Source organism: Marmota flaviventris, chromosome 4 (assembly GCF_047511675.1).
Source record: "Marmota flaviventris isolate mMarFla1 chromosome 4, mMarFla1.hap1, whole genome shotgun sequence".
NCBI classification, from domain to species: Eukaryota; Metazoa; Chordata; class Mammalia; order Rodentia; family Sciuridae; genus Marmota; species Marmota flaviventris.
The window spans coordinates 87740209-87765820 of NC_092501.1; the positions used below are offsets into that span (position 1 = coordinate 87740209).

A 25612-nucleotide genomic window follows, 5' to 3' on the forward strand; every position below is an offset into this window, starting at 1 on the left:
TGTTCAATTATTCTATTACTCACAATGAGGGAATCACCTTTATGCATTTTTCCTGGGAGTTTTGCTTAACTAGATTATAAACTCAAAGATAGGAAATTCTTTCTTTATAGCATCCTTTAATACCTAGTATATCTTCTGCATATATGCATATAATCTGCTCATACCAATAATATTTACTTATTATTTATTTTTATGTTTGATGTCTTAATGAAATGAAAATATTTCAGTCCAAAGTTTAATTTAAAAAGAAGAGTCATTTGTGTGTGTGTGCACATGCATGCATGTGTGGTTTGTTTTTGAGATTAGATCTAAAATTTTTTACTAAAACTTAAAAATCTATGCTATCAAAAATATGGCAGATAATACTTAAAATTATTAATGGTATACCTCACAATACACTTTTTTCCTAAACATTTTACATGAAATTTATATCAAGATAATAGTAAAACCTACCTAGATGTTACTCTTCTCAATGCTGTGGTCAAACATTAGTAATATGAGGGAACTTACCATTAAGCTCTAATAAACAAACAAATAAATACATAAACAAATAAAATGAGGAAACTTAAAGTGCTTTTCAAATAGTGTGAAAGGCATTAAAAATGTTAACTAATTTCTGCTTTTCTAAATGTTAGTAGGGGAAAAACACAACTAAAGAAAGCTAAAAGTTGTAAAGAAACTGACATGAAAGCAGCATTTTACAGTTTGACATTCCCCCGAGTTCTAAATATAATACTGGCACACACAATTCATATTCAACAAATGACTACTGAATGAATTGAAATGAATAAGTTCATACAAAATATTGCATAATTTTGGAGGATAAAGGTCTTTAGAGAGTTATATTTACCATATTTACTTGTTAGCCAAAAAAATACATCATCCAAACTCAATCAATAGTACTAATTAGGAATGAACAATATTTTCCTTTTACTAGTAAGTTACTGCTTCAATGATACCCTACAAGACTAAGTATGAATATAATGTTCTAAAGTATCTACTTTACTTTTAATGAACAACTTATGTCTACTCAAAATACTATATTTCTAAATATTAACAAATGATAATAGTTTTAATTTCTAATTCTGCTTAGAGTATAAATGATTTTTTTAAAGATTACTCATAATGTTTTCATAAACATTAATATTTTTGTTGCTAGTTAGATTATGATCATCATTTACTTAAAATATTATCCTCATCAATTACCTCAATGGTTAAACTCATTCACCATTGATAATCACCAATTGAGTGAATTAATAACTGTCCTTAGGTTTTACAAATTAAGATACACATTTGCTATCTGATAAAGAACTTGGGCACTGTTTCGTAGAATTGCATGAAGCTTCAGGAAACAATCCAAAGCCTCATCCAGTCGGTTTAGCTTCTTATAAGTGAGGCCTTAAAAAAAAGAAAGGAAAATCTATAACCATTATTATTAGCATAAATTCACTCAAAGTACAGACTGAATTTTTAAATGTATGTAAATAGTCATTCAGGAGAGAAAATGAAGATGAACTGAGAATTTTTAAAAAGAACAATAGTAGTGGGCTGGGATGTGGCTCAAGCGGTAGCGCGCTTGCCCGGGTTCGATCCTCAGCACCACATACAAAGATGTTGTGTCCGCCGATAACTAAAAAATAAATATTAAAATTCTTTAAAAAAAAAAAAAAAGAACAATAGTAGGTGGGAATCTCCACAGAGATACCAAACATGTTACAAAGCTTCAGTAATTTTAAAAGTGTGACGGGTGGGGGTGGGAGGAAAGCATCAGATAAACTGATCAAAAGAATATATAGTTCAGAAATTTACTCAGCTATAGGATTTAGTTAGTGGGCATTTAAAAATCAGTGGGGAGGGCTGGGGATATAGCTTGGTTGATAAGAGTGCTTGTCTTGCATGCACAAGGCACTGGGTTCAACCCCCAGCACCACAAAGGAAAAAAAAAATAGGTGGAACAGAAGGAACAAGTAATAAGTGACACCAGAACGACTGATTATATATGAAGGAAAAAAAATACATAGATTCTCATTTCATTAAAAAAATTCAAAATTTATTTTGAAACTACACAGAAAAAGCAAAGTTGTAAGAATATGAAAAGAAAATATAGATTGAGCATCCCTTATTTGAAAATCTAATATCCAAGATGCTCCAAAATCTGAATGCTCCAAATCTTTTGAGCTTCAACATATCACAAGTGGAAAATTCTACACTTGACCTCATGTGACAGGACAGAATAAAAACACAGGAACATTTAAAATATCATATAAAATTCATTCATGTTGGGGCTAGGTTTGTGGCTCAGAGGTAGAACACTCACCTACCATGTGTGAGACACTAGATTCGATCCTCAGCACCACATAAAATTAAAATAAATAAATAAATAAAGATATTGTGTCTACCTATAACTAAAAAATAAATATTAAAAAATTCCTTTAGGTTATGTGAATAAGGTGGATATAAAATGAAAATGAATTTCATGCACAGACTTGGTCCCATCCCCAAGATCTCTCATTATGTATATCAAGTATTAAAAAAAAAAAAATCCCAAACACCTCTGGTCCTAAGCATTTGGGATAAGGGATGCTCAACCTATATAGGAAAATGATTTTATAATCTTAGGGAAAGCAAGGGCTTCAAAAAGCAATGAACAAATACATTCATTTTTAAAAAAATATTTATTTTTTAGTTGTAGTTGGACACAATACCTTTATTTCACTTATTTATTTTTATGTGATGCTAAGAATCAAAACCAGGGTCCCGCACGTGAGCGCTCTACCTCTGAGTCACAACCCCAGCCCAAAAAAACATTCATTTTTAAGAAGTGAAAATTGATTATATTAATAAAATTTCTGTTTTACAAAAAAAATTATAAACAAAGTCAAAGTAGAAAAGTGAGGGCTGGGGCTATGGATTAGTAGCAGAGTGCTTGCACAACATGTGCCAGGCCTTGAATATGATCCCCAGCATTGGAGAAAGACAACAATGAGTACAGAAAACAGTAAAAATTTATTAAGTGAATAAATAAGCATCTATCTAATCAAGCAAGCTCTTGCATGAAGGCCTCTGCTCTTTTCTTCCCTGTGTCACAAATGATCTTTCCAGATACCAAATGCCACACCCTCTGTCCCTTCCAAAATGACGTGTTACTTCTCAGTGAGGCTTTCTCTTCTGACTCCATCTAAAATTGATACTATTCCAAGGCTGGCTACAGGTCTTTCTTTCTCCTTTTAGGCAGGAGACTGAAGAGTCTCCTATGGGAAAAAAGATCCAAATGACTAAAGGACATATTCCCAACTAAAAGACCAGACAGCCTGCACTGAGTGCCAGTCCATCAGCCTCTCTCACAAACTCAGACTCTTTCCACTCAGCTTTTAGCTGCAAACTGCTGAATACCAAGAGACAGCCCAAGAGTATCAGATATCTAAAGAGAAGTCACAACATGGAAAAAGATAATAAAAGAAAAAAAAAAAAACTCAAAAAAGCAAAAAATATGTATGCAAGCAGAATTAAACTTTAAAAGAAACTTCAATAATGACCTAAGAGACAAGACTCAGTATTATGTAAACATGTTAGTTTGCAACATTGCAAACTCGCCCAGGGAGCAATGATGCCCATTTCAGGTAACCTCTGAAAGCAGGGAAGGGAATGAGATGGCGGGGAGCCTTAATGTCTTGCAATATTTTGTTTCTTAAAAACAAAATCTAAAGTAAATATAGCAAAATGTTAAAATGTGTTAAACTGGGGTGAAAGGTACTATGAGTATTTAAGTTTTCTGTGTGCCTTTTTTTGTATATTTGAAACTTCTTTTTTAAAAAAAAATTTAATTGTAGATGGACACAGTACCTTTATTTTATTTATTTATTTTTATGTGGTGCTGAGGATCAAACCCAGTGCCTCACATGTGCTAGGCAAGTGGTCTATCATTGAGTTACAACTCCAGCCCTGAAAATCAGATTCTTACTTGTTTGGAAAAGGTTAAAAAGAATTATATTATCCAGTATCAATAAGAATTTGTGAAATTAGTCTTATATGCTGTGGTAGAACAGAAATTGAAAAAGCTTCTTTGTATGGCAATGTAACAGCATCAACCCAAATTTTATATATGCACAGCTTTGGAATCATTAATTTCATATTCAGAATAATCTGTAATCTCAGAGGCAAGGTCTTTTCAATTTTTTTGTTGGAAGGAAGTCAACTTCTCCTCCTAATGAGTTAGCAAAAAAATATATATATAATACAAAAAGCAACTTCAGCCTTGTTTCTTGTTTCACTTACCAATATTATAAAGGGCTTCAGTACAAGAAGAATCATTTCTTAGAGCCTCTTTATAGAATTCAGCTGCCTTCTCATAATCACCATTTGCAAAAACTGTATTCCCTTTATTAGTAAGAGCTGATGGGTTATATCTATCAGAGTTCACAGCTAAATCTGCATAGCTGCTGGCTTGTGCAAAATCATTTTCCTAAATAAAGTATAAAAGATATACAAATTGAGTTTCATCAAATAGCTTTTCATATTGTTCTGAGATTACACACATCATAAACAGTTTTTCAAATTGTAGATAACAATGAACAGAAACAAGTATTTTTTAAATATCTTGGTTTTGATAGGCTATTTCTACAAAAGATTTTTATTTGTCAAGCTCAACCACCCAAGTGTCTTATGACTGACTTCTCCAGTCTCATGGTTTGAATAACACTATTTATATGTAGGTGGTACCATGTTCAACGCCCAAATTCCATGTCCTCATTTATTGCAGTGCTCCCCTTCCTACCTGAAGCACTGAAATAGCTAGAAAGACATCCCTGCCCTCCCTGCCCCTGCACACTGGCTGCATCACCCACAAGGCCTCTGTTCTTTTATTTATTTTTATTTTTATTTTTTTGAAATATTAATGCACACTTTTTATTATATTAAAATCAGGCAATGGTCTGACAAGAAAAAGGCTGCTTATGGAATACTGTTAGGTTAAACTTTACTTACAGGATGTTAAATCCTTAGAACTAAGATTTCCCCCAGAAATAGATTAATGGGAACATCCATTGCTTTTCAGACTTGATAGTTGCTGCTTCAAAAGGTGGTTTTACACAAAATAGTAAGAAAAAAAAAATAAACCCTTCAGAACACCATGAATTGCCTTTATTTGTTTGCATCAGGTCTCAGCACAGTGGTCCTGAACAGGAAAAGTGGGAGGTGCAGCAACGTGCTGGAGGCCAGGACCCGCCAACGCTGGGAGCTGCTGTGCACACCAGCTCCTCCTCAGTCCCTGCTGAGCACCGGGGAGGCAGCGGCACCAAACCCAGTATCTGCGCTGGGTCCAGGTTTCTCTGGTTCCAGTTGTCAGATTCCACACTGGGCCCGCGGGGATGGCAGGCGCGCCCCACAGGGAGCCCTGTTCACCCTTCTTCACGTCTGAAAGCCACGTCATTACAGGAAAGGGAACAGTCCAGAGGGGCCCTGTGTGCTCACAGGCGTCTCCACGAGGCCTCCTGCAGGTCTAAACAGAGGGACCCTGAGGGCTGGCAGGCTATGTCACCTGGGGACTGCCCTGTCCATCTTACAAAGACCTGGGCCAAAGATGCATCGGCTGAGGGTGACAGCAGAGTGGCAGGACCCAGGACCCAAAGCTCATTTCCCGGGCTGGTGGAAAGTGATCAAACGTGGTTCCAAATGTGGAGGAGGAGGTCAGAGATTTCCAACCTGACCTGATGGCTTCTGGCCAAGCCAGGGGTGGGAGGTGGAGAGTGCCGGGTGGTGAAGGTGGACAAGGGAGTTGAGGAGGAGGGAAAAAGCAGCACCCCTCGATCAAGGTGGGGGAGGGGGAAAGCCCTGAATTCTTCGCGAAGGCCAATTTCAAGGGGGGCGGAGGGTTACAATCTATGCTTCGGCCAAGAACGGGAGTGGAGGAGAGTGGGGCAGGATGATGGCTTGGAAGGGGCGTCCTTTAAGACTTAAGAAAGTAACCAGGGTGCAGGCAAAGCACCCCACACCCAGCAGCAGTCCCCAGGGTGTGACCTGAAACCTTTGCTCTACTCTAGCAAGCCTCTGCTGGAGGGCTGTCCCAGGGCTGCCCCAGGGCTGGCAGGGCAGGGGGGTAAGGCAGAGCCCCCAGGCCGAATAATCAGCAGCAAGGTGACTGTGTGACGTGTCTTTTCACAGTTGAGTTAGACGTGCCCCACCAGTCAGGATGGGAATCAATTTAAATAGACTCTCTTGATCCCAGAAGTTCAACTACATGGACAGTGGTCACACTTGACAGGATGATTTGTTATAGCACGACTTATATATTTCAAATGGACAAGAAATTAGTATCATTTACAGTATCTTAAGATAAATTGCCTTCGAATGGGAGCTTCCTTTCCAGTACTTTGAGGTCTACAAGACGCATCTAGAAAATTTACTACGGTGGAGAATGAAGACTGCTTAAATCGAATGGGGGGAGGGCTGGTGGCGTTGCTTTTGATTAATTGCTGTAACACTGTCCTTCCGGAGGCTGGGGGAGTTTCATATTTTCTTTAGACATCATTAAGCACCGCAGCTCTTGCAGAACAACTTTGATGCTATATGAATTCTGCCACTTTGCTAGCACTGATATGGCTCTTGGGTCCACCACTCCATTAGAACTATTAACTCCACTCATATTAATTTTTGTTACAAATCTTACAAAGGGGGATGCTTCTGGGTATTTAGGTTCACATTCTATTTTAAGGCTGTATATTCGGTTTTCATAAATTGTCTGCGGACTTTGCAGCCAACGCCTGGCCGTGCGGGCTGCTCCGTCGCCGGGCCACGCTCCTCCGCCCGACCGCCCACGGGCTCCTCGCTGTCCGGCGAGCACACGTCCGGGGCCCCACACCCGGAGGGGCCTCCTGGCCCGCTCTCCTCCGTGGCAGCGCCCGGCCTGGCCCGCCGCGGGGCCCTCCCGCCGCCCAGACGGCCTCTGTACTTTTAGCAATCTCTTATTTCTCTCCTTCTTCACTGCCAAATGCTTAATCATGACCTTGCCATCACTCACATGAGCCATAAGAATCTATCTCTTTTTGCAGTTCCAGGGATCAAACCCAGGAGTGTTCTTTTTTTTTTTTTTTTTAATATTTTTTAGTTGTAGATGGACACCATACCTTTATTTCATTTATTTTTATGTGGTACTGAGATCAAACCCAGTGCCTCACACCTGCTAGGTAAGCGCTCCATGACTGAGCTATAACCCCAGCCTGAGTGTTCTACCTTTGAGTTACATCTCCAGTCCTTTTTTAAATTTTATTTTGAGACAGAGTCTCATTAAATTATCTAGACTACCCTCAGATTCTTGATTCTTCTGCCTTAGCCTCCTGAGTAGCTGGGATTATAGGCATGCACTGGGCCTGGCAGAATCTGTTTTTAAGTATTGTGGTAGCCTGTGCCAGGTCAGGCTCTTCTCTGACTCTTGCCTAGATATGGCTACAAGAGGAACTTGTATGGCATCTGGAATACAGAACTAACACAGCTAGTGGCCTTCGCACTGCACTCTGTTTTCTTGTCACTAGGCGCAGGACCAATGCCCATAAGTGCCAGCCTATCCTCGCCGACCTCCACTCCATATCAAACTCTTCTTTCCAAGTGTGTTCTCCCTGCTATGTGGCAGGGCTTCACTGCAGACCCCTAGGAGGCAGCTGTGCAGAAGCCACAGCTTCCAACAGATATTCCCCATGATGGTCTCCAGGTCCTGCTGTGGCAGCTGAGTGTCATTGCTACTTACCAATTGATAGTGATTCCTCCTCAGATCCCAGCCCTCCTCTGTACCTTACCATCAAGGCTCCTGAACAACTATGGAAGATCTAGTGTCCATACCTCTTTTCTCATAAAACTACAATGACTGTCCCCCATTAAACTTTTTAAAAACTGAGATAGAATTTATATATCATGAAATTAACCACATCATTAAAATGTCCAAGTAAGTGGCATTTAGTACATTCACAAAGTTGTGCTGCTATCACTAGCGTCTACTTACAGAATATTTGATTACCCTCCAAAGAAACCCTATACCCATCAGTAGTCTCTTTCCATTTTTCCTACCTCCGTAACTCTTAGTAACCATTAATCCGTTTTCTATCTTTGTGCCTATTCTGGATATTCCATATAAATGGAATCATGTGACATGTGGCCTTTTGTGTCTGGCTTATTTCACTCAGCCTATTTTTAAAGTTCTTATAGTACATATCAGTAATCTGTGTTTTTTTTTAACATTTGACTAACATTTCATCATGTGGATATACCATTTTGTTTATCCCTTCGCTGCTGATAGATTCTTGGGTTGCTTCTACCTACCTTTTGTTTATTATGGATAATGCTGTTGTGAACATTCATGTACAAGATTTTGGGTGGACTTTGACTCATTTAAACTGTTTCCTACAAGTAGGTGCTGCTGTCATAAAAACTAAAACACACAACACTGTCTTTTGTACTAGGCAGCAGGAAGAATTTAGAAAAGATGTGAAGGGCTGCTGTTGGGGACTGGAGAGATAAGTGAACTGGGACTGGAACCTGGAAAGTCAGGAAGAAACTGTTATCACAGGCTGTGTAAAGGGCAAGTCATGTTGGTAGTTGTGAAACAACTGACAAAACTGATACTTATAGGAGATTTCTAGCAGGATATTGAAATTGCCAATGAACTTATTTTTAACTGGGGGTGACAAGGCAGAGGAAGAGAGAGACAAGCTAAAGACAGAATCATTCAGTTTGTAGTCAGAATTTAGAGGAAATACAAAAGAAGCAAGATTTTCTGAGTTGGAAAATAAAATTATTTCATGTCTCTCTTGGTGGCAAAAAATTCTCAAAATAGGAAATGGATGCAGGGTACGATCAACTCAAGGGCATGGTTGTAACACTTTCTGTAAACATCTCAGAAAGATTTAAGGTAACTGTCTTGCATACTTTCTCAGGTAGAAAAAAAGGCTTCTATGACCTCAGGGCTCTATTCGACAGCTTGTACACCTAAGCAAAAAGGGTTTTGTTTTGAAAGGAATTATGCATGTGGCTTTTAGGTCATGAAATTAACTTCAATGAGACTTATAGAAAATCCTCCACGTTTTTAAGAGAGTCAGAATGACAAAAGAGTTACTAACTTGAAGTAAAGGAACAGATCCAGTACAAAATAAAAGTAGGCCCGTGGGCCACAAATTTCTCTGGGTAGAAAGCAAGATTGAGAAAGTTCACCAGCTGAAATATAGGCTATTTCTTCTGTAAAAGGATGATACTCCCAGAGGACAGAACTACTAGCTATAGTGGACAATAGACTAACAAACTGCTCCCAAGCAGCAGAGTGGGGTTCTGATCAAGGAACATGCCTTCTTTCCAGTCTATGGGATGTTGATCATGTGTGCTTAGCTGGGTTTCAGAATTACTAAGGACCACTGACTGCCATGTGCCCTATTCCTCTCCTTTCTGAATATGAGCATCTATTATAGTAATCCTACTTTTATCTGACCTTGTATTATGTTAAATATAAAGGGGAAAACAATGGGTCTTCATCCACAGATCTTTGGCTCAAGATCTTTCACAGGCAAGAGGAACTGTGCCAGAGAAAGCCCTATCTACCCAGACCTGCCGCAGATCCTTCCTTTGAGCCTGATATGGTGAAATAGATGAAACTCTGATGTGTCTTGAAAGGGGGAAGTACATGAGGCTTATGAAAAGAAAAGTGCAGGTAGTGGCAGAGTGTTACAATAATGGTCCCCAATGGATCACACCTCCCAGTAGTTGTGCTCTATTAATGGTTCTACCCCATATTTGATCTGCCCAATAAAACAGTTATAAGCTCTATGCTGGGGTTGTGGCTCAGAGGTAGAGCGCTTGTCTATCATGCATGAGGCACTGGGTTCCATCCTCAGTACCACATAAAAATAAAATAGAGATATTATGTCCACCTATAACTAAAAATAAAAATATTTAAAAAAAATAGTTATAAGCTCAATTCATGCAGGAGCCTAATATGTACCTGTGCACTGAGATTCACTCTCATGGAACCCTGTGCCACATAAGAAGCTTGGGATTCTCCTGCTGTGATGTCCTCACCAAACAAGTGCTAGATATCTTGAAGAGAGGCATTTGGACATCCAGCTTCAGTGAAATCTTAGATGATGGGAGCTAAAGGAGTAACCCCATGCAAGACCAGCAGAAGAAACACCCAGGTAAACCTAGCTCATGAGGCAGAATGTGAGCAAATACATGGTCATTTTAAGCCATTAAATTTGGGGGACAGTTCTTTACACAGCAACAGAAAACTGAAATATATGCTGGATAACAACAATATACTTTCAATTATATATCATATACTACTACATAATAGACTCATCAGTTTGTGTCATAACTACTTTTTGTGATGTGTGTAGCACTGGGGATTGAACCCAGGGATAGTCTACCACTAAGTTACATCCCCAGCCTTCTTAAAAAACTTTTTTATTTTGAGACAGACTTGCTAAGTTGCCTGGCTGGCCTCAAACTTGTGATTCTGCTGCCTCAAAAGCCTCCTGAGTAGCTGGGATCACAGGTATGTGCCACCACGCCTGGCTATGTCATAACATTTTTAGTTATAACCTCTTTCCTCAGAGTCAGGTACAATAATTTACTGATCAGATGCTCCAACAGCTCTGCAAATACAATAGTTCTTTCCCTTCCTTCCTTAAAAGTTGCTGTTAGCTTTCTCCAATACATTTTTCAAACTTGGTGAAGATGTGGTTACCAATTCAATAATTTTCACAAAATTCATTCATGACTTTCTAAGCTCAAAATTTAATGGATGTACTAGATACTGCACTTTACCCTCTAGCTTTGTCTTTTACAAGTGCTGATAATGCTGCTGTCTACCAGCCTGAGCTGGCAGACCTCTCTGGAAATTACCCTGGGCTGCAGAGAGAGAGAAAGAGAGAGAGCCATTTTGCTTACTTTTTGTGAATGCCCTCTTCCTGGTGGGGAGGCTATATTCGATGACTGGTTGATGCAGGGGTACAAAGACCCAGTCCCGCACCCCAACGGGGGATATTCTACCTTCAGAGCATCATCCAAGATTGGCAAGGACTTTGGGGATTGCATTATAGCCCAACTTGTCTTTCTGCTCAATTCTGCTTGTCCCTCCAGATCCAAATTCCCACCCCTACCCCTCTTACCCTACCCCTGAAACTGATGTGAAGAGCTCTGCCAAGAGAAATCTCCATTTTGTATTTTGAATCTGCAATCTAAATGGCATCAGGGGCCTTTTTAAAGTTCCATTCTTTTGAACTGCCCCTCTGGTGAATCAATGCTGCTTACTTTCTCTTTGTGCCACCTTTTACTTCAAAGACATCATGCTATCTTGGTTGTTTTCCTATCTTCTCAGTATGAATCTTACTCTTGCCTCCTCAGTGTTTATATATCCCAAAGTTATTTCTCAATTTTAAGCTTTCACCTCTACAGAGATGACTACTGAATATTATCTCCAACCCCAATTTCCCTTCTGAGATCAGTTCATATGCCTCCTGGACATTTTTCTCTAGATGTATCACCATTAATATAAAACAAATTTTAAATATATTCAAAAACATACAGCCTCTTTCCCCCCTAATCAGTACCCTCTGGACATGCAACTGGCACTATTCTTCTGCCGGTAGTTTCTATATACTGGATTCCCTTTTTTTTTTTTTTTTTAAATATACATATTTAGTTGTATATGGACACAATATCTTTATTTATTTATTTTTATGTGGTGCTGAGGATTGAACCAAGGGCTTCACACATGCTAGGCGGGCACTCTACCGCTGAGCCACAACCCCAGCCCTGCAGTCCTTTTTTAACCAGTAGCTTTCATCTATTTCTTCATCTTAGCACACATAAGGGATAGTACCTTTCCATTAATAACAGCAGGTCAGCACAACAGTGATTCTCAGTGGTGCATAAATCATAAGTTGTAAGAGGACTGGATATAATTTAACAAAACACAATCACTGTTCTGTACACTTCCTTCCCATCACTTTCTTGCTTCTATGTTATATTCAGACCTTGTAGAACCAACTTTTCTATGAAATATTTTCTGAAAATCCTAAACTAAAATGTTATTTGTCTTTTCTGAATGCCTTAGTACTTATTACCAACATTAATTTATTGTTCTCTATTTTGAACCTTCCCTCCTCATCTACTTACCCACCATTCCCAATTTAAAAAACAATCATTACAAATTAAGAAACAATGATTTGCAGTCAGCAGGCACTCAATGAATGCTTGCTATAGATGATACTCCATCTACAGTACTACGATTACGATACTCGATCTAAGCTTTCACCTCTACAGAGGTACTCCTCTGTAAAATATTTTTCTTCACCACTAACAGGAAGGAGTTGAAAGATATCTCTAGCTCACACCTTAGCTGTAGTTCCATAATTTTATGATGTTCACTACCACAATTTTTCTCCCTCCCATCTCCATTAGAGATGGTCTTCTCACTCATGTTGGCAAACACCCAAGTCCAGCACCTGCCATGATCAGATCTTCTATACACCTCACATTCCACTAACATTCTCCACCACTCTTTTTTGGGGGGGCCTCTCATTAGGCATGATTCTTAGGTAGATATTCAGCAATATAAAAATAACACATGACCAATTCTTAATTGTTAGAAATAAAACTTACCAGATAATAAAGGAATGAAAGGTTGGTTGCAGCTGCACTTTTCACTCTACTGTCCTTTTTCTCAAACATTTTTAAGGTATCTACTGCCTAGAAATGGAATATCTGAAGTTAATACCATTGTAAATGACAGTACTCCAGTTCAGGGTAGAAAAAAAAGATCAATATGGAGGGTTAAGACCACAGAAGAGTACAAAAGGGATAGGTTAATATGCTCAAGAAAACAGATGACAAGATGGAAATTTCATTCAAGACTTAGATTTCATAAAAAATAAAAAACAAATTCTGAAGCTAAAAATATAATAATTGAAATTAAGACTATTAGATGGGTTAGATATAACTGAATTATATCTAATTCAGAATTAGATATAACTGAAGAGAGGACTGTGATAAAGAAAAGTCAATAGGGAATACTAAAGTCTTGTGATTCATGTGAAGCAGTTTAGGGTTCTTCCTACCTAATGGGGTGGGAACGATGGCTTGCAAGGTTTTACCTAATAGACATAATATTATTTGCTCTTTACAAAATATTCTAAATTTTTTTCTTTTGACTATTACTACCTTAGAAGACCAGTATTCCACAGAGAACAACAAAAACAATTATATAAAATACTAAAAGTAGTTTTTGAAGAAAGAGAACCATAGAGTCAACCAGAATTTTAAGGCCAAAATTTTAGAAAATATTCAGAATAGATACTGCATGGCAAAAAAAAAAAAAAAAAAAAAAAAATTCTTAAAAAAGAACATAAAAGAGACATATGAGTACACAGTGAAAAAGTTTACTAGAAATGTAACTGAAGTTCCAAAAGGGAAAGAAAGATCAATGGCTGAGAATTTTCTAAAACCAGTAACAGAAAATAATTCGGGGGTGGGGGGGCTGGGATTGTGGCTTAATAGTAGAGCACTTGCCTGGCATGTATGAGGCACTGGGTTCAATTCTCAGCACCGCATATAAATAAATTAGTAAAATAAAGGTTCATTAACATCTAAAAATAATTTTTTAAAAATAATTCTGGGAATATTATAAAAAATGATCTGACGTAGATCCAAATATAATTACATTTTCAAATCAAGAGAAATGAAAGTATATTTTTAATCATCTGGCAAATCTGAGATAATGTTACCCAAATAAGATGTGGAATGGCCAGATACCTTACATGAAAGCTGAACGCGTATTCAACCTGGAAATTACTGCATAATATCAGAAAGAATGAAACAGGTAGCAAAAGGCAATGAGTTTATCTTTTCTTCCTTCTTTTAAAGAACATTTACCAAATAGAAAATGCTTTTGGTGCCTCCTGTTCCTGGTAAACAGTCATGTTCAAGCAAAAATCCTGCTTTAGCTTTTACAGTGGTCATCATCTTTAGCTACTCCAAGTGTTTGACCAATTCTTCTGTGATGGAAATACCAGCCAGCATGTCAACTCAATTTTTTGAAGGGTAGATAATTTTAAAATACTAGATTGCATATATTCTGGTTACAATATTAGTAAATTGTTATTATTTTAAAGGGTTTTTGATGACTTTAAAGAAAACTGTTAGAAGTTTCTAGGGCAGTTGTTTATAATTCCACAAAGTAAACACTGGAAAAGAAAAACCCAAACATCACATCCTTACTTTTGGGATTGTGTTCCTCACTTATTTTTTAAGAAGAATTTTATATAACTGCCAAAAAATTTCTAAAACTCACTTCAAAAATTATTGTTGCTACTATTGCTCATCCTATACAAACCATTTCATGGATACTTTACATAACTTCTACAGGTATTAATGTGAAAGCCCTGCTGTTTCGAATCTAAGTTATGTAAGCCACATTTCACTTTGAATAAGATTTGCAATGTTTTAATCTTCACTTTTACATTGTGTCACAATAAATGTGTTACTTCAAAATATAAGGCACGTAAATAAGTATAATTCATATATTCAATAAGTTCTCTGAGATAAAGTGCACAGGAAAAGAAAGCTGTTCTCTAGAATTTATGACATCCTTAAAATGGAATACAAAAAGAAACTAACAAATAACAATAGTAATTTTTTAAAAAGGTAGCCATTCATTCTGTAGTCAAGGAAATATGTTAAATTCATTTTTTTTAAAGAGGAGAAAGGAGAGAGGGAGAGGGAGAGGGAGAGAGGGAGAGAGGGAGAGGGAGAGAGAGAGAGAGAGAGAGAGAGAGAGAGAGAGAGAAAATCTATTTTCTTTTTTTTTGTAGGTGGACACAACACAATGCCTTTTTTTAAAGTTTTATGTGGTGCTAAGAATTGAACCTGGGTCCTGCCCATGCTAGGCATGTGCTCTACCACTGAGCCACAATCCCAGCCCAAAATTCAATTTAAAAAAAATATATATTTTTAGTTGTAGATGGACACAATGCCTTTATTTTATTCATTTATTTTTATGTGGTGCTGAGGATCGAACCCAGTGCCTCACACGAGCTAGGCTAGCACTCTACCACTGAGCTACAACCCCAGCCTCTCAATTTTTTAAATTACTCCTTTGTAGTTCAAAAATAATAATTTAAAGCTACACTTAAAACAAAAACTAGTTTCTCTCAAATGTTTTTTTCCAAAATTGAAGTAACACATAAAAAAGCCATGCAATTCAAAGCTATTTCTTAAGAATTAATGAAAGTATTTAGAACTTAAATATCTACTTAAAAACATTTGACACAGTAAGAATATATTTCATACTTTAAGTTTTTAAACTATGAAATATTCTAAAAAGGTTATACTATTAACTATTCTAGTAAAAGGAACACTCTCAGGTATTTTTTGGCTCAGTTTCATTTCTGAAATAATCTGTTTTCACAACTGTTCTTTACATATCCATGAATACATTATCCAATATCTGTTTTTAAAAGTAAAATGTCATAAATTATTTATAAATGAAACTGATAAAAGTACACTGAACTGATAAAAGTACACTGAATATCAATATTAAATTTAGTTAAAACTAGTTGTAAATGACAAAACAAAGAAAATAAACATCACTAATTGTATTTTTAATCCCCCTCCCCCCAAATTAGGAAATTAGCTCTATGTCCATTTTCATTTTCTTTCCTGGTGATGCCTCTAGCTCCTGGCTTCAGTCTTCTACTGAGTCTGACTCTCTGCTCTTGGTGGCCTCCAGACCAGCTGCATTATTTCATTTACTATTACAAAATTTACTATTTGGGTGGTGTTTTTTTCTCTATTACAAAGTTGGCTACAAATACCATCCCATCTCAAAGGATTACACTCTGATTTCAGCATCTTTTCTAAAAAAAAATAGGGATAATTTCAGAATTATAGCCTTTTAGAAGGCATAAATTCTTTTCTGTAAACTACATGTAGTACCGACTTAATCCTTTTTAGCCTGATAGTGTTCCCTTCAAATTAAGATTATACTATACACACCTCATCATACTTACAATATACAAATAAAAGAAACACAAAGTGAAAGCAGCAATGTTGAAAAGCAAGCAGAAGTGGCATTTTAAAAATATAGGTAAACTAATTGATGTTAAAAACTTGAACATGCAAATGACATAAAACATACTTTAAATGAGAACAGCGATAAAAGTAGCAGACAGTAAGATCTGGATTAAACAATTTTAAATGTGAAAAAATTAAGAGGACATATTCCTTGACAGACACAGTTTTAAAACAAAATATTGTAATGCATTGTTCATCCTTTCTAAAAAGAACATTTAAAAATAAAACATCAAGAGAAAACTAACAACTATGGTTTTCTCCTTTTTATCATCTATAATAGTAAACGTCACATTCATAAAAAAGTTTGAAAGTATTTTAATGCTTTATAAATGCTAAACTAATTAAGTATAGTAAATGAATACATGCAATAGAAACATTGCACTCTTTTACTCATATAATTACTACATGAATGTTGGGGTTACTTTATTCTACTCTCATATTTTCTGAATAGATGGTTTTCTTCCCTTTCCCTGGAGAGTGATTAGTCCTTTCTGTTTCTCAGAGATAAGAGGAAGGTCCTTAAATAAGAAGAAAAACTGAAAGTATAGGTTGGAGAGGATGTGGGGAAAATGCTGTGGCTTTCTCTGGCCCTTGCTCTCTTGGTCTAATCTGGAGGAGTTGAGTTTTCTAGCTGCAGGACACTAATACTGGTTTACAAACTAGGAAATCAAGTTTCATTCCGCCTACTCTCTTTTGGTAGCCCTTCTTTTTCTTAAGGCTAACTAAGCCTTCTGGTTTTATTTCAGTTATGTCCCATTTGAGAGACTATGGAAGGCAAAGCACCCACTCCACTTCTGCCCAAGGCAGCAAGGTAGCAGTAGTGCCAATGAGACCCATAGGGTTCTAACCCCATGTCTAGCAGTGGGACCTTTTCATTTCTAGTGCAGAGTAAATGAGTAAGTCAAATATATAAACAATAGACAAGAATTTCTCTGGAGAGGACAGCAGGATGGAAGTGCATCTGGCTGCTATTTGCATTCTCAGTCTTCCTTCCTCACTGAGCATGATCCCCGATTCTGAAAGTCTTACTGCTTTGGGGAACTCTGAAAACTTCAAGGGAAAATTACTCTCTGGACTAGAATATGGTTTGGTAATTTAGCAACTAGATAAGAAAAATATTTACATTTTAAGATAAAAATTAATGAAAATTTAAAATTATATTATTGGAAATTATAGACATATAAATTTACTAAACTTCAGAATAATCACAAGTAATGTTATTCTAGGAAGGAGTTTCCCTGTTTTCATTGCTTTGACTAATTAACATAAGAAATTTCACTGAAAATTGTTTTTTAAACTTACTTGGTTAAAGTCTTTCTGTCTCAAGTATGTAATTGCCTTGTTTATTTCCAGATCATTGGCTAGTTCTACATATTGAGAAGCTTTCACTACTTCCACACACCTATAAAAAAGGTAAAACATAAAAAGTTACTTGATTTCATTTTAGTATTTTTTATGCTGTTGGTTTTCCTAAATGTGACTTTTCAAAGCTTTTTTTTGGCAGTGCTGGTTATGGAAGCCAGGGCCTTCCACATACCAGGCAAGAACTCTACCACTGATGTACACCCAGCCCCAAAGAATGTTTAAAGTAGCCCTAGTGCTTCGTAAAGTTAAAGCTGATTTCTTCCAATACAGGCTTTACATTACTGAATTTTTGGTTCTAAATTAATTTTCTTTTCCAATTTCTCAATAGCCTATTGCCACTCTAATTATTTATGACATTTTAAATAAAAATTGGATTGATATCTATATTGTATTTTTAAATTAACTACTATATAGCAATTTCAATTTTTAAGAGGTGAAACTGTTTCTGTATTTTTCCCTCTTAGATGTTATCATGATAAAAATTTTGAAGAATTTATAGAATATATTAATTTTTGTGTATTAGCTTGAATAGACCTATTTGGGGAATAAAACTATTTCCCAAAGTACAGAACATTTATTGTTTATTATATATCAGGCACTGTGCTAATTTTTTTAGAAGCATTATCACATTTAATCCCACAACTGTGAAAAAAAGATCATCATATGTGAGATCACACGGGTCAAAAAGAAGTTGATCCCAATTTTTGTTGATACCAAAACCCAATTCCACAAGGCTGTTTTTCAAACTGAGGTCTTGAAATCAATTTAGAGGATCATGACCTTATTTTTTAAAATTAATTTTTATTTATGTGTGACAGCAGGTGCATTACAATTCTTATTACACATATAGAGCACAATTTTTCATATCTCTGATTGTATACAAAGTATATTCACACCAATTTGTGTCTTCATATATGTACTTTGGATAATAATATCTATCACATGACCTTATTTACCTTATTTTTAAAACAGAATAACTGAGGTATGGGAGGTATTGAGGAGATGTTGGCCAAAGGACACAAATTTCAAGTAGAAGGAGGAATATGTCCAAGAGATCTATTGTACATCATAGTGACTATCATTAATAAAACACATTGTATACTTGAAGACTGCTGAGATTTTAAGTGTTCTTAACACACACAGAAATATATGAGGTCACGCATATATTAAATGACTTGATTTAAACATTCTACAATGTATACATTATCAAAACATCATGTTGGGTTGGGTACGGTGGCACACGCATATAATCCCAGCAGCTTGGGAGGCTGAGACAGGAGGTTCTCAAGTTCAATGCCAGCCTGAACAATGGCAAGGCACTTAGCAACTCAATGAGATTCTATGTCTAAATAATAATTCAAGAATATAGGGGTGAGATTCTACAACAGCCTGGGGAAAGATATTCCAGAGATACCTGAGCTCAGTTTGAAGGACAAATATGAAATGATTTAAGGAGAAAAAAAGACATTCTAGGTAGAGGGAATAACATGTCTAAAGATGTGAAGATAAGAAAACTGGAACAATTTAAAGAGTAGATTCAATCACCATACCTGGATTAGACAGGATGCTTATGAAAAAGTGGGAAAAAAAGGTCTGAGAAGTAGGCAGATGCCATATAATACAAAATCTGTACGGTAAACTAAGGAATATGTACCATACTCTGAAAGTCCCAGGGAACCACTAAGGGTTGTAAGCATGTGAGTGATTGTATAAATTCTAGAAAAATCACTTCAATAGGAACCACAGGGAGCAGCTAGGAGATAGCCAAAATAGTAGGCCATGACCTATGACAAAATAATGAAATTTTGAACTAATACAGTATATAGAAATAAAAAGGAGGTCATTTTGAAAGATGTTAAGGTGATATAATGAGAAGTAGTTGATGGTCAGATATAGGAAGTGAGACAGAGGACATAGAGGAATCTAAAGTGATGGTCTAGATTTTTGTGTTATGCAATTGGTTAACTGGTAACACCATTTATCTCGACAATATATAATGAGATCATGTTTAGGGTGTAGGAGAAGATGCACTTAGGATTGAAAATGATGAATTTACAGTGCATAAACAACATTAAAGAGGATAGTCCAATTGTCAGATGTGTAAGCCCATAATATAATACAGTCTTCTAAAATAAATGTCTGGGATTTGGCAACATATTAGCGACAGAGACATGGGTGTTAAAATGAAAACTATTTTTCTACTCACACTTCTGATAACAAATGTGTGGAGATTTCCCCTACACCAATCAATTCTCCAATTCTCTAAAAATATCAACTGTTTTGTAATTTAATCCAATTCTGCCATTAATTTAACCAACTGCATTTAAGGGCTCAGTTACACAAGACTGGACTTCAATTCATATATCAATCACAAGCAGCAAGTTTCCACAATCTCACCTGGTTATAAACTAGAGGTTCCCATGACCCTTCTTAAGTTCACAGATTTTAATGGTTCATAGAATGTAACTATTACCAGTTGTTTACAAAAAATATAAAAGATTCAGATAAAGAGTGAGATGAAGAGGTACATAGGTCAAGGTCTGAAAGTGTTCTTAGCACAGAAGCTTCTGTATTTGGAGATATTTGGAGTTTGCCACCCTTCCAGAATGTAGATATCTTCACTAACCTGGAAGCTCTCTAAACCCTCTCAGTCATAAGTTTTATAGAGATCCCATTACACAGACACAATTTATTAAATCACTGGCCATTAGTGTTTAACTTAATCTCCAACCTTTTCCTTAGAGATGTGGGAAGGAAAGTTCCAATCCTTAAATCACATGGTTCTCTGGCAACTAGCCCTTATCCTTAGGCTCTGTGGAGTTTTCAGCCAGTTATCTCATTAACACAGGAAAACAAAAAAACAAAACTCAATCACATGCTAGTGATTTCAAGGGTTTTAGAAGCTTTTGTGACAGGAAAGATAACTTTTGTTATCTTGTAACAAAAGATGTTACTATCATTCAGGAGTATTGCTCAGGAATTTACAAGAGTTTTAGTGCTCTAATAAATTTCACAGGTATGGATCAGGCCATCTGGGGTAAGTAGAGAGGAGTGAGAAGTGAGAAGGCTGACATTCAGAGAAACAAAACTTCCGTGTGGCCAGAAGAGGAAGAATGGCCTGAAGTAGTCTGATGAAAAATGATCAGAGGTATAACAACCAGAAGGGTATAGTATCACAGTAAGAGGAGAAGAATGGTTCAATAACAAAAGAAATACCAACAAATCAAATGCCTCAAAAGTAAACACATCATGCTCTTCTCCCTACTTTCATCAACTGGGGTTCTATAAAGAATTAAGTCCTATGGAAAATTATTTGAATTACTTTTTCTCATTTTTTTCCTAAGGAGAGTACTTAAATTCTACTGTTCTTGTGCATAAGGTTCCTCAGAAACTTAGAGCTGAATTATTTTGAGGAACATATATCATCTGGATCTTTATCTTTCCTCTACTTAGAATATCTTCTCTCCCTGCTGTTTTTATCTTTACTAATTCTTCAGCTCTCAATCCAAATATCATTTAATCTGGGAAGCCTTCCATAACGCTACTCTATACTGGGGACTCCTACTATGTAATCTCATAACAGCCTAAAAAGCACAACTTGTTATGTTAGTATAACATAGCATTTAGATTGCTTTGTTATTGCTAACAAATACAAAAAACATAACACCAAAAAAAAAAAAATAACCAATCAATAAATGGGCAAAGGAAATGAACAGACACTTCACAGAAGAAATACAATCAATCAACAAATATATAAAAAAATGTTCAACATCTCTAGCAATTTAGAGAAATACAAATCAAACTACTAAGATTTTATCTCACTCCAGTCAGAACAGCAATTATCTAGAATACATGCGACAAAAAATGTTGGTGAGGATGTGGGGAAAAACGTACACTCATACCTTGCTGGTGTGACTGCAAATTGGTACAACCACTATGGAAAATAGTATGGAGATTCTTCAGAAAACAGACCCATACACAGTCACTTGATATATGTCAAAGATGGTATTACAGAATATTGGGAAAAGCATAATCTTTTGATGCTGAGTCAAATGGATAGCCCTAGTAAAAAGAGCAGAGGGAAAAAGAAAGATCTTTCCCTATTTCATGCCATACTAAAAAAAAAAAAAAAAAGGAGAAAAACCCACGTGGATCATCTATCTAAATTTGAAAGGTAAAATTATAAGAAAACATTGGAAAATATTTTCATAAAGTTGGGGTATGCAAAAGTGTCCTAAAAAGGATACACTAAGCAAACAACAACAAAAACAACAAAGAAACAAAAGGAAAAAAAAATGAGGGTGAGTGTTGAATGGAACTTTAGAAAAAATAGGTACTTGTATGGTAAATATAATGTGAAATTAATCATTGGTATATAGGAACACAATTGATTTATGGGCGTTAATTTTGTATCCTGTTACTTTGTTGAATTCATTTATGAGTTCTAGAAGTTTTCTGGTGGAGTTTTTTGGATCATCTAAATATAAGATCATATCATTGGCAAAAAGAGATAGTTTGAGCTCTTCTTTTTCTATTCATATCTCTTTAATTTCTTTCTTTTGCCTAATTGCTTGGGCTAGAGTTTCAAGGACTATACTGAATAGAAGTGGTAAAAAAGAGTATCCCTGTCTTGTTCCTGTTTTAGAGGGAATCCTTCTAGTTTTTCTGTTTAGAATGATATTGACCTTCAGTTTGTTATATATAGCTTTACAACATTGAGGTATGTTCCTATTATACCTAGTTCCTCTAGTGTTTTAAACGTAAATGGATGTATGGAGATTGTTCAAAAAACTAGGAATGAAACCACCATTTGACCCATTTATACTATTCCTTGGTATATATTCAAAGGATTTAAAATCAGCATACTACATTGACACAACATATCAATGTTTACAGCATCATAATTCACAACAGCTAAGCTGTGGAAACAATCTAGATGCCCATCAACAGATGAATGGATAAAGAAAATGTGGTTCATATATACAAGAGAGTATTACTCACCCATAAAGAAGAAAACTTTATGACATTTTGCCGGTGAAAGTATGGATCTGGAGATTATCATGCTAAGTGAATAAGCCAAACCCCCAAAAAACAAGTCAAATGTTCTGATATAAGAACGCTAACCTACAAAAAGATGGGGAGAGGAGGAATAGAATAGTTCAGTGGATTAGACAAAGAGGAATAAAGGGAAGAGAGGGAGGATAGAAATAGGAAAGACAGTGGAATAGCTCTGATATGACTTTCCTATGTACATATATGAGAATCTCAACATTGTGTTACATCCACAAGACTGAGATCCTAATTAGAACAAGATATATTCCATTTTTGTATAAATATATCAAAATAGATTCTAATTAAAAGGGACAAATAATAAAACTTTATAGATAGACTTGTTAGATCCATTTTATCTATATTATGCTTTAAATGTAGGCCAGATTTTTGTTTTGTTTTTTTGTACTACGGATTGAACTCAGGAGCACTTGACCACTGAGCCATATCCTCAGCCCTATTTTATATTTTATTTAGAGACAGGGTCTCACCAAGTTGCTTAGCGCTTCACTTTTGCTGAGGCTGGTTTTTTGAACTTGTGATCTTCCTGTCTCAGCCTCCTGAGCCGCTGGGATTATAGGCGTGTGCCCCCAGAATGCCTGGCTGTAGGCCAGTTTTCTACAGCTAAAAGATAAATGTGATCATGTATACTATCATGTTTCATATTATCACAATAAATTTGGAATAAAAATCATGGCAAACCTTGGGTACTGGATTATGAGAAAGCAGAGTTGGTGATAAATAACTTATAAAAAGCATGTTTTATAGGTTAAAAGTACAAATTGCCACAATGTCCCATAAAATTAAAATGGATAAACTGCAATATATTAACATCATGAACCATAACACAGCAATGAACAAACCACAGCTACCTGCAAGGATATGTATGTCTTGTAAAGAAGACATGAAAAAAATATGTAAAATAAGATTCATTATATATAATGTTTTTTAAAACTAGCAAAATTAAATGATGGTGTCAAGTATGCCTGTTTAGGATGTTTAAGTATGAAGAAAAGCAAGGAAGTGATTAACAATGAAGTTGAGACAGTGTCACCTTTCAAAGTAGGAAGTGCAGTGACCCAAATCAGGATCTTCTAGATACTGACAATGTTCTATCTTTAAATTTTATTTATTAAGCTATGCAGTGGTCACACAGGTGTTTATTTTGTGATACAACACTAAGCTGATGTTACTGTTTGTGTTTGTCAGCTTTTGGTTGCTGTGACCCAACCAGAACAACTAAGAGGAGGAAAAGTTTATTTTGTTTCACGATTTCAGAGGTTCAGTTCATGGTAGGTCAGTTTGATTGCTTTGGGCTGGAGATAAGGCTGAACATCATGATAAAGGATGGCTGCTCAGCTCATTACAGCCAAGAAGTAGTGAAAGTGTGGAAAAAGGGCCACAGGGAAGAAGCACCACTCCAGAGCATGCCCCAATTCGCCTATAGGTACCACCCAGTCCATTCAACTAGGATGGACTAATTAGGTTGCTGTTCTCATAATCTAATTTTGTACCTCTAAATATTCCTGCATTAACACAGGGGCTTTTTTTTATTCTTCTTTTTTTGGGGGCAGGGGGCATGGTGATGGTGCTGGGGATTGAACTCAGGGACACTCAACCACTGAGCCACATCCCCAGTCCTATTTTTGTATTTTATTTAGAGACAGGCTCTTACTGAGTTGCTTAACACCTCACTTTTGCTGAGGCTGCCTCTGAACTTGCGATCCTCCTGCCTCAGCCTTGCAAGTTGCCAGTATTATGGGCATGCACCACCTCGACCAGCTATCACAAGAGGTTTTGGGGGATATCTCATTTCTAAACCATATACTATTTTGTATAATTTTTATTTTTTTTTAAAGCAGAATCCCACCGTGTTGCCCAGGCTCAAGGGATCCTTTCTAAGCCTGCCGAGTAGTTGGGACTATGAAAATAGCATCCAGATATTTTATTTATTTATTTAATTTTGTTATATATGACAGCAGTATGCATTACAATTCATATTACACATACAGAGCACAATTTTTCATATATCTGGTTGTACGTTCGTGTTTTCATACATGTACTTAGAGGAATGATGGCCATCCGATTCCACTATCTTTTCTACCCCCATGCCCCCTCCATTCTCCTCCTTCCCCTTTGCCCTATCTATAGTTCATCTAATCTTCCCATGCTCTCTCCCCCAACCACATTACGAACAGCATACTTCAATCAGAGAAAATATTTGGCATTTTGTTTTTGAGGATTGTTTAACTTCACTTAGCATTATATTCTCCAACTCCATCATTTACCTACAAGTGCCATTATTTTATTCTCTTCTAATGCTGAATAATATTCCATTGTGTATATATTCCACATTTTTTGTATCCATTCATCTACTGAAGGGCATATAGGTTGGTTCCACAGTTTAGCTATTGTAAATTGTGCTGCTATAAACATTGATGTGCCTGTGTCTCTGTAGTATGTTGTTTTTAAGTCCTCTGGGCATAGACCGAGGAGTGGGATAGCTGGGTCAAATGGTGGTTCCATTCCCAGTTTTCCAAGAAATCTCCATACTGCTTTCCATATTGGCTGCACCAGCAATGAATGTATGAGTGTGCCTTTTCCCCCATATCCTCACCAACATTTATTGTTGTTTATATTCTTAATAGCTGCCATGCTGAGATGAAATCTTAGAGCAGTTTTGATTTGCATTTCTCTAATTGCTAGAGATGTTGAACATTTTTTCATATATTTGTTGACTGTATCTTTTTCTGAGAAGTGTCTGTCCATTTATTGATTGGTTTATTTGTTTTTTTGGTATTAAGATTTTTTGAGTTCTTTATATATCCTAGAGATTAGTGCTCTATGTGCACATCCAGCTGTTTTGTATAATTTTTGTGTGTGCTTTATATTTCACCAAAAAAAGGTTTAAAATAATTTAATCATATGAAAATAACAGAAATATAGTAAGAATGCCAGAAAATTTATAGTGAAAATCACAAATAATTTCAGGACTGACTTTCCTTTCTGTTTCTCAATAAAACAATTGGATTTCCATGAGTTTCCAAACCTGGCAGCATATTACCAAAGAGCACTGAAAAAGAGGTTTTTC

The 25612-nt window shown here is 36.3% G+C and overlaps 1 protein-coding gene and 1 pseudogene across 6 annotated transcripts in view; both read right to left on the reverse strand.

Moving 5' to 3' along the window:
- Ift88 (intraflagellar transport 88) overlaps positions 1-25612 on the reverse strand; it is a 126454-nt gene that overhangs the window by 56317 nt on the left and 44525 nt on the right. For all 6 annotated transcript variants that reach the window (XM_071611342.1, XM_071611343.1, XM_027941572.2 and 3 more), the window contains 4 exons: positions 17410-17509; positions 12640-12726; positions 4276-4462; positions 1290-1398 (listed from right to left, as the gene is read on the reverse strand). In XM_071611342.1, coding sequence (XP_071467443.1) covers positions 1290-1398; positions 4276-4462; positions 12640-12726; positions 17410-17509 — 483 coding nt within the window. The remainder of the gene's footprint in view (positions 1-1289; positions 1399-4275; positions 4463-12639; positions 12727-17409; positions 17510-25612) is intronic.
- Positions 6265-7024, reverse strand: LOC114097597 (ubiquitin-conjugating enzyme E2 variant 1 pseudogene; annotated as a pseudogene).